We start from the raw sequence: 14,051 nt of genomic DNA, 5'->3' as shown, positions 1-14,051 counted from the left end.
ACTGTATTTTCTTTTCTGAGAGTAACAATGTTAAGTGGGCACACTATTTTGGGCAACACACAGGGAGTGCTATTAATGTAATGATTTCTGGAATAATTCAAGTTATTGACATTACTGTGTGGTCTAGACAGCAAGTAAAATATTTTCAGGTCACAGTCCGTGGCAACTGTTAACTGGCGCTGTTTCCAAAATTATTAAAGGGTACATATCATGAAATTTTTTTTTCATGTTTAAGTGCTATAATTGGGTCCCCAGTGCTTCTATCAACCTAAAAAATGTGAAAAAGATCAACCCAGTAACTTAGTTTTGTTCAACCATTCTTGGCAAGCATATGGAAAAAATAGGTCATTGAAATTTGGCTCCCCTTGTGTTGTCAGAAGGGGATAATAGGGGAAATTCTTAATCTGCACTATCTAACAACAGCACTGCTATTTAGTGCAGAGATCAGCTCATTAGCAATTTTAACATGCTATAATAAATTATCTATGGGGTATTTTGAGCTACAACTTTAAATACGCAATCTGGGGACACAAAAGATTTTTTGACATCTTAACAAGTTCTTGTGAAATGTCCCCTTTAAATAAGTTTGCTAAAACGATATATGAAAGCTCAAATGATCTAATAGCTATAGTACGATGACAATCGTATCAGTTACTCATAATGCAAAATTAAGCATAGTTTACAATCTTCTAATCGGAGATATATGATGAAAATATTGTAAATGCAAATTTTTCATTTAACAATTTCTCTTTAAATCAACTTTAGAAGAGGTCAAAATGATATCATATTTACTGCATCAGCAGTCTGTAAATAAATAACCATAACACATGAACACAATTACATATCCATCCATATATAGCTTTTATTAGACTGAAGGTGGATTACAACTCTTCTCTGGTTACACTTATCAGACTACAGATGTGACAAAATAACCCATCATGCATTTTACTATAATTCATTTGATCATTATGTTTGATCTAGATATACTATCCTATTAGTACATACTGAATATTGTATGGCATTCTGAAAATACTATAGGTGTTATGGAACAATAAATGTTTTAAACAGAAGTATGTTACATTGTTGTCACATATTAACCTCATTGCATTGCATGCAAGTAGTAAACTTGACATTTTAGTTAAACCATGTATCAATTTATGACACTATGTAGTGTGCTTTCTAGACATAGTCAACATTTTAATTGCATATGCATAAATTGCAGTAAGATTACAGGTAGGTTGTGTCAACAATTTACAAAGTAAATTCTTACCAAGCTAAACATTTTTATTTGTGCTTTGAGATATTTGAAATAGTTGCTATTGCCAACAAGCTGACATTCCCTGTTGTGATGTAAGTAATTCCCCTCCGGGTTTTGCCCAGCCCACAGATCAATAGCAGTGTTGAATGAGTTCAGCGAACAGATTAACAGGACTTCATTCACTGCAGAAGACTCCCATATGTGAGTAATTGAGTTTTGGTGATGTGTTGGTGTTGAAAGTACTCTGTGTGTACCACCAAAATGTGAGTTTTCATTTTATATAATTTTTTTTCCTAACATAACGCAATTTATAAAACTTCAGATGGTTTAACTGTATTTTTCAGTTTTTGGCCATGTGAAAATGGGTGATTGGAACCTTCTGGGGAGCATCTTAGAGGAGGTTCACATTCACTCCACCATTGTGGGCAAAATCTGGCTCACTATCCTCTTCATCTTCCGCATGCTCGTGCTTGGAGTCGCCGCAGAAGATGTTTGGGACGATGAGCAGAGCGAATTTGTGTGCAACACGGAGCAACCTGGGTGCAAGAACGTCTGCTACGACCAGGCGTTCCCCATATCCCTTATTCGCTACTGGGTCCTGCAGATCATCTTTGTCTCCTCACCATCCTTGGTTTATATGGGACACGCGCTTTACAGACTCCGAGCTCTGGAGAAGGAACGGCGCAAGAAGAAAGCTCAGCTGAAGATGGAGCTTGAGGAGACAGGGGCTGTTTTGGAGGAACATAAAAGGATAGAGAAGGAACTTAGAAAGCTCGAAGAGCAGAAGAAATTAAGGAAGGCTCCATTGAGGGGTTCCTTACTCCGTACATATGTGTTGCATATCTTGACCAGGTCAGTGGTGGAGGTCGGGTTCATAGTGGGACAGTACATGCTCTATGGTATCGGACTGTCGCCGTTGTACAAGTGCGAGCGTGACCCCTGCCCCAACAGTGTGGATTGCTTTGTCTCGAGGCCGACGGAGAAGAACATTTTTATGATTTTCATGCTGGTCATTGCAGGAGTGTCTCTGTTCCTCAACCTCCTGGAGATTTTTCATCTCGGTGTCAAAAAGATCAAGCAAATCTTGTATGGCTCCAAGTACAACGGAGACAATGACAGCATTTGCAGATCAAAGAAAAACTCCATGGTACAACAGGTCTGTGTCCTTACTAACTGCTCACCACAAAAACTCATGCATTTTACAATTCCTACTTCTTTATCAATGGTGCCAGATGAACCTTTACCTCACTATATGCCAATGAATGTTCCTCCATCTAACCAGGAGGTACCATACCACGACCCTACTGAAACTGACAAGCACCCCAGACAGAGCCGACTTCCAAGCCAACCTGAATTTCAGGCCCTCCATCAGCTAGGAGCCACAGACCACCGGCCCACTTACCATACACAGTCCTGCAGCAGTGAGGAGTCTGGACCCAAGTTCTCCGGGCAGCCAAAAAATCTCTGTCAGCAGCCCAGAGCATCACTCAGAGCCAGTCATATAGAGATACCAGCCGCCTTAAGGAACGCCCTGCGGAAACAAAGTCGGGTCAGCCAGTGTAAAGACTTGAGCGAGGAAAGCGATTCTCTGGAAAGTGGAAACTACTCCACTGCGAGGAAAGCCAGCTTCATGTCCCGGGAACTTTCAGAGGGTTCCCCAGATAGTCCAACTTCAAAGAGTGGATCGGATGCCGAAAGCAAGCGTCTGGCACAAGGGGAGAGTCCCGCTGTGACTCCACCACCAGCCAGTGGACGAAGAATGTCAATGGTGAGTAAAGTAACACATAACCCATTTAACATGGCTTTAGATCCAAACAATATAGCAAAAGTTTGAAACATTTGTGAGCACAAAACCAGTCACACAGGTATATTTGTAAGGGCCAACAATACATGAATGGGTCAAAATTAGCGATTTTTCTTTTATTAAAAATCATTAGGATATTATGTAACAATCATGCTCCATGAAGATATTTAATACATTTCTTACCATAAATATATCCAAACTTTATTTTTGAGTGGTTGCAGTTGCTAAGGACTTTTGAACCACTTTTAATGGCGATTTTCTCAATATTTAGATTTTTTGGCACCCCCAGATTCAAGTTTTTCTCGGCCAAATATTGTCCTATCCTAACAAGCCACAAATCAATGGAAAGCTTATCTATTCTTTAAGATGATAAGAAAAAATACCTTTATGACTGCTTTTGTCGTCCAGGGAGGGTCACATTTGTACATTTCAAATGTAATAATCATGCTGTATAGAGGAGAATTACAATGTTCATATATAATTTTTAGTGCTGGGCAAAGATTAATCACGATTAATCGCATACAAAAAAAAGATTTTTTTTGCATAATATACGAGTGTGTGTAACTATTATGTATATATAAATATACACACATTCATGTATGTATTTAAGAAAAATTTACATGTGTATATATATTTATTTATTTATTTATATTTTATATATTCTATATGATATATAAATAAATAAAATTATAAAATTAAAACATTTCTGAAATGAATATATTTATGTGTGTGTGGTTAAATATACATTATAATTACACACAGCACACACTCATATATTATGCCAAAAATCACTTTTATTTTGTATGCGAATAATCGCATATTTTGTTAAACAGGCCAAATAGATAAAATGCTTGTCTAGTGTCACATAGACACTTGATTTTGAAGATGTATAATAATGATGCATACACTCTCATAAAAGGCATAAAAGCTGTCACTGGGTATTTGTACTAAATGAGTCCATATTACTACCTCACAGGTACATACTTGTACCAAATATATTATTACCGGTATGTACATATTAGGATCTTTTTAAAGGGTACAGTCCCAGTGACAGCTTTTGTAAATTTTTTTCTGAGAGTGTACAGTAAACATAAATTTGTATTTTTCAGAGCATGATTCTGGAACTCTCTTCGATCATGAAAAAGTGAAAATAAGAAGATCTTCTATAATAAGATGGCCATTGCTGTGTATTCCTCTGACTTTTCATTTTAAGTTCTTATTGACTAAATGTATAATAACTGAACAAATACTATGGTTTTACATTAACAATTGCAACTTCTTACAGTATATCCATTATATTCTCTATAAAGTCATTTAAAACATTTTAATACCTCTTAATGATGCTTTCAGGATTCTCTGTACAAACACAAATAATAAGCAGGACCTCAAATAAACATTCATTTCATGCATGAGCACATTTTTATTGTGTGTTTATTAAAGGAAGTTAATGAATTTCATTTGTATCACTTTTCAACAATAGTGTATTTGTTAACATTGTTAAATGCAATAGCTATAATGAAGTAATAATGATTAATATAGATTTTCATTATTTATTGAGCTTTATTAATGTAAGTTAATGCCAATACAGATATTCATGTCAGTTTATTGTCCATATAAAACGTATTAATGAATGCTGCCATGAACTGATATTAATAAATGCTGTATTGTTTATGTCAGCTAATTCTTAATGTTTATTAATGTTAACAAATACAACCTTACTGTAAAGCGTTACTGATACCTTTTTTTGTACATACGACTTGAATTAATCCATCTTTAAGGACACTTTGCATTTATATACTCTTTGATATATAAAACAGACAATAAAAGATGTTTAAATGGTTTTATAATCTCTGGCACATTATCATACACTGGACACCTTTAAAAATGTACCATTTAGGTACACGTATACCTCTGATGTGCCAGTATAATGTACTAATATGCACCCTTTGGGTACAAAGATGTACTTTTTGGAAGGGTACCTCCCCAGTGACAGCTATTGTGCCTTTTCTGAGACGTTTGGTTATCCTTTCTCAAAATTTACTACTTTAAAAGAAACTTTTAATAGCATAATTTAAAAAATTTGAATCTCAGCTGTTTCTGTGAAGTAGGTGATTTCAAGGATGTGCAATTCTGCCATCTGGTGGTAAACTACAAAACACAAAAATGTTAAACCACCAATATTGAAATATTGTACAGCAGTTGTTGATGCTTAGTTGTTGATATTTATTATGAATTGCCAATCAAATCGAGTTTTTCCTACGCTTTTGTTTCTGGCAGCAACACATCTATGTTTGATCTATGGATTGACTTCAGTAAACTGGTTGACCTTGGCCTCATTAGCATATCTATCATCAATATCAGCTAAATTTAGACTGCCTGACATATACAGCTTCCCCCAATCCCATTGCCAATTACATAATGTCTAATAACACATCCGAGGGCATATTTAACTAAAAAGGTAGCGCACAATAGGATTATGCATAATAATGAACTTGGTAAAGAAGAACAGCCTTCATGTAAATAACTCGACAATGACTTTAAACAAGAAGCGACATACATGATATGTTTCTTTATTTCATAAACAGAAATGGTGTCTAGACAAAATCTGTCATTTATATAACACTAGCAATTGAAATGCATGAAAATGAGTTCTGCACAATACTGTATGTACAATGGTTTTTTTTAAGTCATTAAAATTCATTAGGGTCATGTAGCATTTCAAAATGAAAAATAAAGGTAAAAACTCTTAGTACAGAATGAGCAAAGAAACAGCTACCTCAAATCGACAATATTAACACAAAACAGTCTTCTAGAAAAAATGAGAAAACGAGTCCGAATAAGAGAAAGAGAGAAAAAACAACTTGTGTGACTACGAGCCAAAGAGCTATTCCATTAAAAATGATGCACCAAAATCTACCAATACAATAATCCATATAATCTGTGTAAAAAGCATGTAGAAAAAACACCTGATGCAGTTTGCTGATACAGTCATTGACCAGTTATGAGAGGTATGAAGGATTTCACAGGTAGATAAGTGAGAGAAAGAGAGAGAGAGAGCTCTGCTAGCCGAAACATGGGGGCTCACCGCCCCTGCATACACACTTCACTTGAATGTGAACTATGGCCTCTGTCAGTTCTAAGGCAAAGTTGGAGGTGCACTTTGTATTTGTTGTACACTGGAACATCGCCGTCAGGTGAAAAGACAGTTCGAGGAAAGGAGCATAGTAATCAAACGACCATTTTTCTTTTTTGTCTTAAAAAATAAAAACACATACAAAACATAAAGACAATACTAAACCTACCCATTCAAATTAGCCTCACGATTTCTATGTACATGGCAAATTCTCATAAAAATGTGACACCTTTTTCTTTTGTAAACATTTTGCCTCTCGTTTCTTTGTTTCTCAATGACTTCATCCTTCTTTTTGTGATCAGTCGGAATACCAAATCTTTTATAAAGTTAAGCAAATTGTGAAAAAGGCAAGTTTTTTTGTCAAAAGAGGAACCTTTGGAACGCCAGTGTTAATATTTCAGAGAAGCAGCACAAACCAAACAAACAAACAAACAAACAAATAAAACCATTCAAAACAATGTTAAACATCTAAAGGGTGTTTTCTGTTACAGTATCGGTACTCGATACATTTACTGCAGCATAACTTATACTTCTAGTTTTTGCTTTTAGCTGACTGCAAACTGCAGATTAAGAGCTTAATAAGAGATTAGCTTTAACAGCCAAATTGAAACAAAACAACAACAAAAATAGCTGGGTTTTATTTGGAGATTTTCTATAGCCCTTGTTGGGTTTTTCATCCAAGACAATTGTGCAGAACTGGTTATTTCTCCCCATCAATTATTCTTAGCTTAAAAACTATAAAAATCCATAGCTACCCATCCATTTGCTTAAAGAAACAAACAATACAAAAATGCAAGACGCAAATACAGAAAGCTGAGTTCATCACCAGCTACCAAAAGAAAACAGATTAAATGAAAAATGACAAAAAACAAATGTTGGCACGCACCCTGAGACGAGATACAAAGCAATCACGAACCCGATACGAAAATAAAACCTCTGTAAAACAACCAAAACTAGCAGGAGTGTTGTTGAGAGGATAGCTAATCGTAAGCTTATTTAACCTGTGAGGCTTTCTGTAACCGAGTGACCGGGTTAAACCCTTGAAGCCACCGTGGAGGCAAACATGATGCAGCTTTTAGTAGCAGAGGCTAACAGGTCAGAGTTTCACCATAATAATGTGACCGAATCCAAATGTCAGCCTCAGACTCTTAAGGCCAAGTGTGCAAGCGTGGAAAATCAGCCATATCCCGGATAAAACACAACAAATACTTTCTTATCCGAGAAACATAAATAGCTACGAACGCAAAATGCAGATTTTCAAAGGAATCTCAGGAAGATTGCTTGCCGTTTTACGCAATATATTTTAAATATCAGATCTTAAAGGTGGACATCGATTCTCAAGTGTTTGACAGTGTGCTTGTCAAGTGGAAGTTCATGCTTTTCACGTTTCCACAATAATTCATTATTTATACGATAATCATTAAAAAAAACATTGTAGGGATGATTTGCATATGTGTGCACAAATGTCCACTTGGACCCATAAATCTTTAGTTCTAGTCTTGTACCTGATTACAATTTAGAAGTTTAAATTTCTTTAGTAAAAGACAGCAAAGTAGAGAGAGAAAAAAACAGATCCACAATGAAAACGACAGCACAACTATCCAACACAACACCTCTAGATTTTACATCCCTATGAGAGAACAATTCACCCAGTATGTTGTGTTTATGTGTGTGCGTGTTTGTGTGTGTTTATGTGCACATGTGCCTTGCATACTATAGAGGGAGGGGTAAGGTAAGTATGGCTGAGAAACGCATCAAGCAGTCACAAATACACAAGCACACGTATAACTTTAGGGCTCAAACATTGGTAAAATTATACTGTGTGGCATTACTTATAATTGGAGATCGGTACTTCACGTTTTCTTAAAACCATCTGGATTTAAACCATTTCTCAAAGGTTTTTATCTCGAGGCAAAGAAATTCTAAACTAAATTAAATATACAGGCAGCATGCAATCCGATTAGTATATACTCGTCTAACAAATGTACAAGCAAGGGAAATATAGGACAACTTTAAAGAATGGGTTTATGTCCCATCCAAATGTCAGATCAGATTTTTCACAGATATTCTCAAGATAGCTTTTTAGTGTCTTCCATAAATATATGATTTAAACACACTCTCATACGGCAATATTGAATCTTTCTTAAAGAGACAGTTCACCAATTAATGAAAATCCTGTCATTATTTACTCACCTCAACATCAAAGATATTTTGACAAAAATTACAGATGTGGGGCACCATAAACTTCCATAGTATTATTTTTTCCTATTATGGAAGTCGGTGCACTGCAAATGTTTTTGCATTTTTGTCTTGTTTTCAGTAGAAATATCTAAAAATTCTTAAATCAAGATACATTTTCTTATATAGAAAATAAGTCTATTTTGTAAACAAAAATATACTTAAGTGAATATTTATTTATTTATAGTGAAAAAATATTTAAGTGAATTTGTGCTTAAAACAAGCAAAAATATCTGCCAATTGGTTGAGAAAATGTTGCTTTAATTAAGTGTTTAAGAAAAAAGAAATCCTATTTCAAGTTTTTTTTATCCCATTTGGCAGATATTTTTGCTTGTTTTAAGCACAAATTCACTTAAATTGTATATTTTTTGCCTAAAAACTAGACATTTTGCTCATCAAGAAAAAAACATCTTAATTTAAGAATTTTTAGATATTTCTACTGAAAACAAGACAAAAATACTAAGTAAGAAAGTCATTTTTTGCAGTGTGGTGCCCCTGATCTGCTGGGTTACACTGCAAAAAATGATTTTCAAGAAAAAAATTCTTAGTATTTTTGTCTTGTTTTCAGTAAAAAAATCTACATTTTTTTAAAATTAAGATGCTTTTTCTTGATGAGCAAAACAACCCAAGAAAATAAGTCGAGTTTTAAACCAAAAATTTCAAATTTAAGTGATTTTGTGCATAAAACAAGCACATTTTTTTTTCTTAAACACAAAATTCAAGAAATATTGAAAAACAATTTGCTTACCCCATTGGCAGATTTTTTGCTTGTTTTATGCACAAAATCACTTAAATTTGATATTTTTGGTCTAAAAACTTTACTCATTTTCTTAGGTCGTTTTGCATATCAAGAAAAAGCATCTTACTTTAAGAATGTTTAGATATTTTTACTGAAAACAAGACAAAAATACTAAGAATTTTTTCACTAAAATCATTTTTTGCAGTGTGGTTACAAACATTCTTTAAAATAGTATTCAGCAGAACAAAGAATCTTATACAAGTTTGGTGAATAAATTATGACAGAATTGTTTTTTTTTATCGGTGAACTATCCCTTTAACAAACATATGAATTTCCAAAAAAAGTTCTTTAGAAGAAAACCTTGAAAATATCACAAAAATGTATTGGATATTTTGCCTGGAGAGACACTTTTAAGTGTCTGTGTTAAGTGCTCCAATTTCAGACTTTTAAGGGTACTGAAACAGAAATCGACCCTGTTCGAAGTGCTAAATGGTCAAAGAGTGCCGAAAGAGGGTTAGAGAAAAAGTGACTTCCTTTCACTGAACGCATCATCACTTCCTGTGTTCCCCTCCGAGCGGTTTACCTCGGAAAATCACTTTATGTGGCCAGTGACTGAAAGGATTGTTTGAAATAACACTGAAACTGTTCGGAGAGGTGTCTGTAAGCGCACTGGCCCGTGCCCCGCGTTTGTAAATACTGATAAGAAATAGGGTTTCCAAACTTATTTCACATTTAAAGAAGAATAGCTCACCGGGGAATAAGTGAGGTCACTATGCACACGAAACCATCCACGCCATTTACATCCAAAGAACATGCAAGGGGCTCTGCACTGCACGAGGGCGGGGGGGGTTTGTGTTGTGTGTATGAGTGTGTGTGTCCGTGCATGCGTGTGGATGCATGGGTGTAAGGATGCTAGTTTCCTGAGTTTAAGCGCACCCATTGTCATGGGGAATTCGTTTCAGACAGGAAACAGCAAAGATTTTCCCTTTGTGACAAAAGGTGCTTGATCAAACCCCAGAGAAAAAAAAAATTAAAAAGAGACAGATCAACAAAAACCCATCTACATTTCTACCTGTACAATATTACCGTCTCCATGCTCCATAGTATTTACAATACACTTTCTGCCAAGCAAGCACTTTATCCTCAAAAACATCCAAATAGTACAGTATTGCTGATGCAAAAGGTGGCCGACACGACGGCCCGAATCATCCTTGATTCGTCCGTCTGTCTGTCGTACTTTCGTATCAGTGCTGTGGAAGGCAAAGTCGGAATGTTTCTAGATACCACCGTCTGTACAAATTAAGTGTTGCGGTACACAGACACTACAAACGTATGATGCAGAAGACATTTTTGCATATGGACATACAGTCTAGCTGCTGTAGAAAAATGTATCTTTTGTGTATACAGAATCTGTGTTCTGTATTAGTTTTTTTTTCATGAGTTATACTGAACATTCAGAATATTTCCTGAGTTTGAATCGACTGTGACAAGTGCCACAAAAAGAGAGAAAGGTGGAGGTTTAGAGGTAGAGGATGGGGACAGTGAATGGAGGGGAGGAAGAGAGAGAGAGATAGAGAGAAAGAGAGAGAGAGCAAAAAGCTGCTGCTAGGTCCATAGAGGTCTGAATTTGAGATGTGGTCAGGGCCCATCCCATTTGAATGGACTGTAATAGGAAACAGACAGTGTTTCACTGTCATGGAAAGGTGTAGCACCATACTGAAGTTGAGAGAAGGTCTCAGCCACTCTGCCACAGCTGAACAAGGGAGAACCTGGAGAACAGTATTGCTGCTGTTAAGACAACTGTAGTGTCAACCTTTGTTTAAAAAAAATATGACATAATAAAAAGACATAAATATATTTCAACAAAAACACTGGCAGAGGCTGGCCATCTCCACAGCCCTCGAGTTTTGAGGGTTTGTCACTAAATTAAATAATAAAAAAACATCATAAAACGAACAAATAAACACGAAATCCACCGTCATTAACAGTCCTTTCTGGGCTGTTCGTCGGTTGTACACTTTTCTGTCATTTCCTGACAGAAGTCTACTGTCACCGTCTGATTGGACTGTTCCAGGGAAAGCCCCGCCTCAAGGTAGGCGGAGCCCGCCTCTCGCTCCTCCCTATCAGCGGCTGCATTTTCCGACCCGTTTCCGGTCTTCCACTTGGCGGATCTCCGTCGTGGTTGCCCGTCCGTCGCGGTGCTCGATTTGAGGAAGCTCGGTTCAGGGGTGGAGCAAATGGTGAGGTCGATGCTGCCGGCGGGAGTGGTCTGGTTGCCAGGGTTGACTGAGGTGGCGTTGCCGGGACGCAGGATGGGGCAGTAGTGATGGACCTGTTCTGGGCTCAGCTGCACGTCTCGACACACCTCCTCAGACAGGCAGGAGAAATTCTCCCATAACTCTCCCATGCACGCCTTCAACTGGTTGCGCTCTGTCAAGAGCTTTTCCTTCTCGCATACCTGTGGAGTGCACACACATAAACACAGTGTTTGAATTCTGTATGAAACTACACAAATACTGTGAATAAATGAACACTCAAGTGCTAAATGTGTGTAAAACTAACTTTTCCCTGACATTTCATGAGTTTCCATTAACATGTAATCAAATATGAAATAAAGCATATTTATCGTGCTGTCCAAGGGAAGGGCTCCTAGCCCGAAATAACAGTCCGAACCCAGAGTACTCCCTCCTTAAATGGGATAGATAAACCAGCAGAGAGTAAGGTGTTGGGTGGAAGAGGGATGCATATACATATATAGAGACCTTTTTGAACTGATTGGTTGGATTACACAAACATGCTCCTCCTAAACTTAAAGGAAAACACCACCGTTTTTCAATATTTTAGATTGTTCTTACCTCAACTTAGACAAATTAATACATACCTATCTTTTCTCAATGCGTGCACTTAATCTTTGTACAGCGCGTTGTGAATGTGTTAGCATTTAGCCTAGCCCTATTCATTCCTTAGGATCCAAACAGGAATGAATTTAAAAGCCACCAAACACTTCCAAGTTTTCCCTATTTAAAGACTATGACATGAGTAGTTACACAATTAAGAATAGTGGCACAAAATAAAACGTGGCGATGTTTTAAGCAGATAAAAAATTTGAACTATATTGTATGGCAGAAGAGCACTTAATTTGCAGCACTTCGACCTCGCTGTGCAGTAACACCATCACTCCTGACTCCTCCCCCTCTCGCTCAAACTTTATCAATGTTACTTCACCCGAGGTTGAAGTGCTGCAAACTAAGTGCTCTTCTGCCATACAATATAGCTCTCATTTTTATCCGCTTAAAACATCGCCAGTTTTAGTGTTTGGTGGCTTCTTAATTCATCCCTGTTTGGATCCTAAGGAATGAATGGGGCTAGGCTAAATGCTAACACATTCAAGAAGCGCTGTACAAAGATTAAGGGCACGCATTGAATAAAGATAGATATGTATTATTTAGTCTAAGTTGAGGTAAGAACATAATAAAATATTGATAAAAGGTGGTGTTTTCCTTTAAGTTAAATAAACTTTGTTTTGTTATCTAGGTTACAGAAATAATACCCATCAAACATCATAGAGAAGTACTTATTCAAACACACAACCCATCTTCATGAATTCATTCATGGTATGACTTAATTTAAGTGCTTTAATATAGATGTCAAACTCCAATGATAAGAGGACTAAAGGCATCCATCCTGCCGCTTCTGCGGCTCATTGAGGATGAGCCGCATCAAAGCGCCAGCCGTTGGGATTCTCGTGCTCAAACTACATCACGCATCAAAGACAGTTGGACCCGCCTCCAACACAGGGGAAACGGAGGGAAACCGCGTGGGACTGCATTTGTGATTGACAGGTAAGGGTGCTGCCATGGCAACGTGACAGGTGGGAGGGTTTACTGGGAGGTGGGGGTCTTTTGATGCTTTGATAACTGATAACAGCCCGTAGGTGACTTGTAAAATAAAGATATGTGATGGGAGCCGCGAGTCTTACCAGTTTGCGAATTTCACACTCTAGGTTGAGGATGCAATCGAGTTTTCTCTTGCGACAGCGCTGGGCAGCGATGCGGTTCTTGCTGCGTCTGCGCACATCGTGGATGAACTCCAGCTGCTCTGAGGTCAGCTTGTGCATTTTGACCATCATTTGGAAATCGTTGCGTGGAAGATTTGTGATTTGATCGACGGGGAAAGGAAGCTTGACCTGTGAAAAGAGAAATATGAGTAAGATGTTATTGTGGGATCATTTTATAAACAATTCTGCCAAGTGTTTTTTCTTTAATACTATCTTAACAACAACAAAAAAGACCCCCTTCTGACCCCCCATGTCCAATTGTTTAGTCCAGTGGTTCTCAAATGTTTTCTGCGTGCAGACCTTCTTGTGTACCTTGGCCCCCACTTGTAGATTTCTTGACCCCCACCCCCCAAAAAAAATAAATAACATAAAAAATTTAATTTTAATTAAACAAAACTTATTAATTATACAATGTAGTGCCGTTGGTTAGTAGCCTTATTTTTCTGAGGTTTAATTACACAGAATTCATGACAAATTAATGTCATAAAACTGGTGCCCCCCAGCACAATCTCAGCCCCAGTTTGGGAACCACTGTTTTAGACAAAGAGTTATCACCACCTCAAACTCAAGACGATTGGTTAAGGCAGGTGTACATGTCAGACAGTTTTGAAAGACCGTTTTGGCTGGAAAGCCTAGAGATGGCTTATTTATAGTTAAACTGGCTTAAAGTGAAAGAATTTTACCTTAAAAATGTTAGAGAAAAAATAAACACTTTAAAAACTGTACTCATGGCCTTGCAATATACTCTTTAACCACTAGAGGGCGGCAGAACACTGTTCTTCACAAAGACGACCACATCTCTACCAACTTCAATCTTCTAAC

At 37.0% G+C, this 14,051-nt stretch overlaps 2 protein-coding genes across 5 annotated transcripts in view; one reads left to right on the top strand and one right to left on the bottom strand.

Moving 5' to 3' along the window:
* The first annotated feature begins 1,619 nt into the window (after positions 1-1,619).
* On the top strand, positions 1,620-4,210 carry gja10b (gap junction protein alpha 10 b). 2 transcript variants are annotated; one of them, XM_073816306.1, is made up of 3 exons: positions 1,620-2,543; positions 2,577-3,026; positions 4,172-4,210. In XM_073816306.1, exons 1-3 carry the CDS (start codon positions 1,620-1,622, stop codon positions 4,208-4,210), a joined length of 1,413 nt encoding a protein of 470 aa, XP_073672407.1. The 2 variants fall into 2 exon arrangements, with proteins under 2 accessions (XP_073672407.1, XP_065112769.2); XM_065256697.2 differs by having other exon boundaries at positions 1,620-3,026.
* Positions 4,211-5,616: 1,406 nt separating this feature from the next.
* The window catches only part of bach2b (BTB and CNC homology 1, basic leucine zipper transcription factor 2b), a 104,612-nt gene continuing 96,177 nt past the window's right edge, over positions 5,617-14,051 (bottom strand). For all 3 annotated transcript variants that reach the window (XM_065257082.2, XM_065257084.1, XM_065257083.1), the window contains exons 4-5: positions 13,152-13,358; positions 5,617-11,630 (exon numbers count right to left, since the gene is read on the bottom strand). In XM_065257082.2, the coding sequence (XP_065113154.1) occupies positions 11,154-11,630; positions 13,152-13,358 (684 nt within the window). In that variant the 3' untranslated portion in view covers positions 5,617-11,153. The remainder of the gene's footprint in view (positions 11,631-13,151; positions 13,359-14,051) is intronic.

The sequence above is a fragment of the Paramisgurnus dabryanus genome, chromosome 12 (genome assembly GCF_030506205.2).
Source record: "Paramisgurnus dabryanus chromosome 12, PD_genome_1.1, whole genome shotgun sequence".
Lineage (NCBI taxonomy): Eukaryota > Metazoa > Chordata > Actinopteri > Cypriniformes > Cobitidae > Paramisgurnus > Paramisgurnus dabryanus.
This window is presented reverse-complemented; position numbering and strand designations above follow the sequence as displayed.